The sequence below is a fragment of the Orycteropus afer genome, unplaced genomic scaffold (genome assembly GCF_000298275.1).
Source record: "Orycteropus afer afer isolate SDZICR_OR568_19922 unplaced genomic scaffold, OryAfe1.0 scaffold00388, whole genome shotgun sequence".
Taxonomy (NCBI): domain Eukaryota; kingdom Metazoa; phylum Chordata; class Mammalia; order Tubulidentata; family Orycteropodidae; genus Orycteropus; species Orycteropus afer.
The window spans coordinates 225,253-230,488 of record NW_006921975.1 but is presented as its reverse complement, the minus strand read 5'-3'; the positions used below and the strand labels follow the sequence as shown (position 1 = coordinate 230,488).

At 38.0% G+C, this 5,236-nt stretch overlaps 1 protein-coding gene across 1 annotated transcript in view; it reads left to right on the top strand.

Moving 5' to 3' along the window:
• The first annotated feature begins 1,078 nt into the window (after nucleotides 1-1,078).
• The window catches only part of STAG2 (stromal antigen 2), an 86,832-nt gene continuing 82,674 nt past the window's right edge, over nucleotides 1,079-5,236 (top strand). The window contains exon 1 of the mRNA XM_007953360.1: nucleotides 1,079-1,122. Within this exon, the coding sequence (XP_007951551.1) occupies nucleotides 1,079-1,122 (44 nt within the window). The remainder of the gene's footprint in view (nucleotides 1,123-5,236) is intronic.

Below are 5,236 nucleotides of genomic sequence, written 5' to 3'. Positions count from 1 at the left end.
CCACCAGTCACTCCTCGGAAGGAAGGTTGGGCAATCCTACTTCCGTAGTGATACTGCCTCGGAAACCCAAGAAGGGGTCGCTATGAGTCGGGGCCGACTTGGCGGCACATAACAACAACAACAACAACAACAACAATAGCTAATGGCCCACTAGCCACTCTTCAGAAGGAAGGTTGGGCAGTCTACTTCCATAGTGATACTGCCTTGGAAACCCAAGGAGGAGGGGTCACTGTGAGTTGGGTCCAACTCGATGGCACATAACAACAACAATAGCTAATGACTTTGAGACTCTTTTTTTGTGCTTCTTGTCCATTTAAATATCCTATTTGTTGAACTGTTGTTCAAGTCCTTTGCCCATTTTTTTTTTATTGGGTTGTTCGTCTCTTCTGTTGTAAAGTTGTTAAAGTCTTTTTATATATCTTGGATATAAATATATATGCATTCAGATATATGGTTCCCTACAATTTTCTCCCAGTCTGAGGATTGTCTTTTCTCTTTGTTGCTCAAGTGTTTTGAAGCAAAAAGCACCTGCTTTTAAACTGTTTTTTAATTGTATCTTGGTTCTTTGTTAGTTCCCTTCAATGATATCGGTATAGCATCAGCAAAAACTATAGATTTTCAGGCATCTCATAATACAGTTTAAGCTTGTGATAGGGATTGCAAGACTAGTAAAAGAATCATACTAGTTCCTCTATGGTGTGCACTTTATAAAGCCAAGCTAGACAATCTTAACAGTCATTAAACACAATTGTCTGTGATTCATAAGCTTCTTTGTATCTGTTATCATTACTGTGGGAATACCACAGTTGTAACAAATCTATATCTAGAAAAGCAGTCAATTGCAAGGAAAAGAAATCCTTATTCTCTAAAACACATCAGGATTCACTTGGGGGAATTCAGCTGGTGAGAACAGATTATTTCTTCCCAGTATTTTTGGTACATTTATAATAACTATGGCATCTTTCCTCCCCTTTTAAGGAATTATCTGTCTTAAAAGAAAGAAGCAAATCATCGTTTTACCCACGTAAATATATGACTATATTTCTGACATTGAGGCGTTCCAGAAGATGATAAAGAAATGATAGCAGCTCCAGAAATACCAACAGATTTTAATCTACTACAGTAAGTAAATTATATTGTGATAATTCTTAAATATTTGTTTTTCCACAAAATGAGAAGTTAAAATTACTCTGAGAAGATATACTATCCGCTTGAGAAAATAAAAGATAGTACACTTTGAAGCAGTTTATACCAACACTCATTGGATTCTATAACAGTAATTATTCCAAACTTGATTTTTGTGCTATTTTTTATGTTATAATTTACATACAACACAATTTATAGTTTCTGCTGTACAGTGCTGAGTCCATACTTGGTTTTGCAATAGCAACTGTTTTGAAGGAGCACCATGAAATTCTTAAAAAGTTAAATGTTCTCGTTATGTGCTGTCAATTTGGCCCCACCTCATAGCGACCCCTCCTTGAGTTTCTGAGGAACTATCACTACGGAAGTAGATTGCCCCATCTTCCTTCTGAGGAGTGGCTGGTGGGTTTGAACCCTCCGACTTCTGGTTAGCAGTCAAGTGCCTTAGCCACTATACTACCAGAGCTCCCAATGTTCTCATTAGTAAGGAATATATACTCTGTAGCAGTTTTTAGGATATAATGCCAGATTTGTGTTCTAATAGCAATGATAGGCTAAAAGGAATCTAAGAGGATAGGACATGTTACCCATGTTTTTACCCCAGAAGCAAGGTACATGCACATTCTTTACCTAGTCTTAAATGCTACCTATATTCCTTAGTCAACTTTCAAGATTCTTAAGACAATGTTTTTAAAGGGGGATTATGGAATACTCTGAGAAAAAAAAACCCACTAATTTCTGGTTTGATTAGTTTCAAATTATCAATAAATGACTAAGTTAAAGTTTCCTAAAAGTAGCATCTTCAATGAGAATTTCATAGACAGGAGTCCCTGACCTATAATGTATTCAAGTTATGACTTATACTGCACTTAAGACTGTTTTGTTTAGACTGAGTTTTGTATTCTTCAGTGTATGTATTAAAATACGTATGTATTTACATATGTTTATATGTGATGCTTCCAACCCCAAAAGACAAATGTAGATCGGATTTATAAAGATACTGATAGTAGAAGGTAATAATAATGAAAACTTTAAGAAGATATTCAATTTATGACAGAACTGACGACAAGGACTATCTCTTATTCGCAGTTTTAAATTTCGCTGTAAAAGTTAATTATTGTTAAAATATTAAGTGTTTGCTGTATATTGTTGTTGTTATGTGCCATCAAGTCGGCCCCGACTCATAGTGACCCCTCCTTGGGTTTCTGAGGCAGTATCACTACGGAAGTAGATTGCCCAGTCTTCCTTCTGAGGAGTGGCTGATGGGTTTGAACCACCAGCCTTCTGGTTAGCAGTTAGGTGCCTTAGACACTATGCTACCAGAGCTCCTCTTGCTGTATATGGGACATAATATATTAGATACCATGAAGTGTAACATTAGACACTCAACTGCCTTTATGTGGTTATATTTTAAAGTCACAAAGAGGAGATTATAAAGTGTCTTAAACACATTAATCAAGATAAAAACAAAACAAAGCCCACTGCCATCGAGTGGATTCCTATTCATAGAGACCCTGTAGGACAGAGTAGAACTGCTTAAAAGGGTTTCCAAGGCTGTACATCTTCACGGAAACAGACTGCCTCATCTTTCTTCTGCGAAGTTAGTTGGTGGCTTCAAACAATCTACCTTTTGTTAGCAGCTGAATGTGTTAACCACTACAAAACTACAGTTCTTTTTTTATTAGGATTAGATACTATTAAAAAAAGATTTTCATTATAGAGTAGACTGTTAAAATATCTTGGGTAATTAGAGCCTTAAATAAGGTAATAGATAAGAGGGAATTGATGTGGAGATAGAATCGACTTAGTATTTGATATGTGGAGGGGAGAACATGGTAAAAAGAATGGAGTGGAATTTTAGATTCCCATCTTGATTACTAAGGTCAGCTTTCTTCAGAAGACTTTCTGGTTAGCAATCAAACCTCTAGTGATTTAAAATTACTTAGGATAGCCTGGAGATGAGGATTAAGAATGTAATCGAACCTCTGATTACTCTGTGGCTATGGAATATTGGGAAGACTAGTGATTGTCTGCAGACTTAGAGCAGTTAGTGAGCTTTCTAAGACAGCTGGTATTCCACAAATGTTTTGGGAAGAAACAAGTGTTATTTATACACTGAGATATTTCAAAAATACTATCAGGGTTTTTTGGTAAGGCCATATAGGTATGTGGGAAGAACATTGATGATGAAAGTCTTACGATGTAACAGGCATGAATTGAAGGGTTAACATCATGGTAGTTCCTTTGGCCCTCTAGTGCTGCTCTAACAGAAATGTACCACAAATGGATGGCTTTAACAAACAGGGATTTATTGTACTATAGTTTAGGAGGCTAGAAGTCTGAGTTCAGAGTGCCAGCTCTGTTGGCTGGGTGAAGGCCCCTCGATCTTGGGCTTCAGCTCTGCCTCTTGCTCCCGGCCCACTGAAGTTGGAGGCTTCTCTTAACTCAGGCAGCTGCTGTTGGCTGCTGAGGCTGATAAACCCAGGGTCAACAAATAAAATGGCACAGTCCCAAGATTATAAAGCAACACAACAAGCCACTAGTTCAAGTCCAAAAATAGTCCTTAGATTGGCAGACAAAACGGGAGCCTGCTGAATGAAGATTCAGTTACATGCAGGGTCCAAATGTGCCAAAAAGCTCAGAGACCTTTCTCGACACTTAATTACATACTAGAAGTAGACCACAACCCTGAGGCAGGTACTCGGCTGTTCACAGTAGATTCTACCATGAGGCTGACTACCAGTCTCATCATGGGGAAGAACTACACTTAGCTGCCCAGCCACTCAAAACCAGGCCCAATCAAGTTGACACATAACCTTAAGCACCACAGTAGTTATTCAGTTTTTGGTACATTAACTGTGGAAAATGGCATTTCTTAACAAGTCCTTTCCTCTCAACAAGGAGCTCTGATGGCACAGTATTTAAACCATTCAGCTGCTAACCAAAACGTGGTGGTTCGAACCCGCCAGCTTCTCTGTGAGAGAAAGATGAGGCAATCTGTTTCCGTAAAGATTCATGACCTTGGAAATCCTTTGGGGCAGTTCTCTACTCTATAGGGTCATTACGAGTAAGAATTGGTAGTGGGTTTGCTTTTGTTTTGGATCCTCTCAAAAAAAAAAAAAAATATATATATATATGGTTAGAATTGCCACTGTCTTCACATACATTCTTTAGGTAAGAGCCTTAAATAGCATTTTTTTTTTTCCCGTTAGTGTCTTAACCATTACTTTATAAAGTGTTCCTACCTTACAGCCTCTGGACAACTAGTTACTGTAGCAATAAAAATGGAAATAGAAGAAATTTAGTTAGAGAAAGAAGACTAGCTTTAGCATGATAGCCTTTTCACTTTGATTCCATTTATTTTAAGTAAAACTGGAACTAAGCTTTCACAATGAGTGTAGTAATGTCTTAACATAGGCATTTAAATGGGGGTATGATACTATTTAAGGACCCCTGGTGGCACAGTGGTTAAACACTCCACTGTGAACCAAACAGAAAGGTTGGCGGTCAAACCCACCTGTGGCTGTGGGAGAGAAGACCTGGCAAAGTGCTTCCAAAAGATTACGGCTGAGGATACCCTATGGGACAGCTCTACTCTCTCACATGGGCTTGCTTTGAATCAGAATTGACTCGACAACACCTAATTTGCCAACAGTGTCATATAGCAAGCATCACACCTGCATATTTAAGTAAGTCATTTTGTTTCCTTATGTGTCTGAGAAAATCCCTAGTATACAAAGTGTCTCCCTTGCCAAAAAATGGGAGAATTTCTTATAACTATAGATTTATTGAAAGGACTTTGGAGATTTGTAGACAAGAATATTGAGGCTGTAAGAGGTGGTAACTTGTCCAGGATCACACAATGACTATAAAGTCACTACTACTTTATGTCATATAAGATTTTGATAAATTGTTTATAAAAATAGGTTTTCTGAAGAAAACCAAAATTCATGAAAACAATTAGTCCTAGTGACTGGTACACCATCCGATCTGCAGCCTGTACGACTATGAGACCAGAAGAATTAGATGGTGCCCGGCTACCACTGTCATCCACTTGGAAGGGGATCTATGTAGGAGATCCTTGATAGAGAGG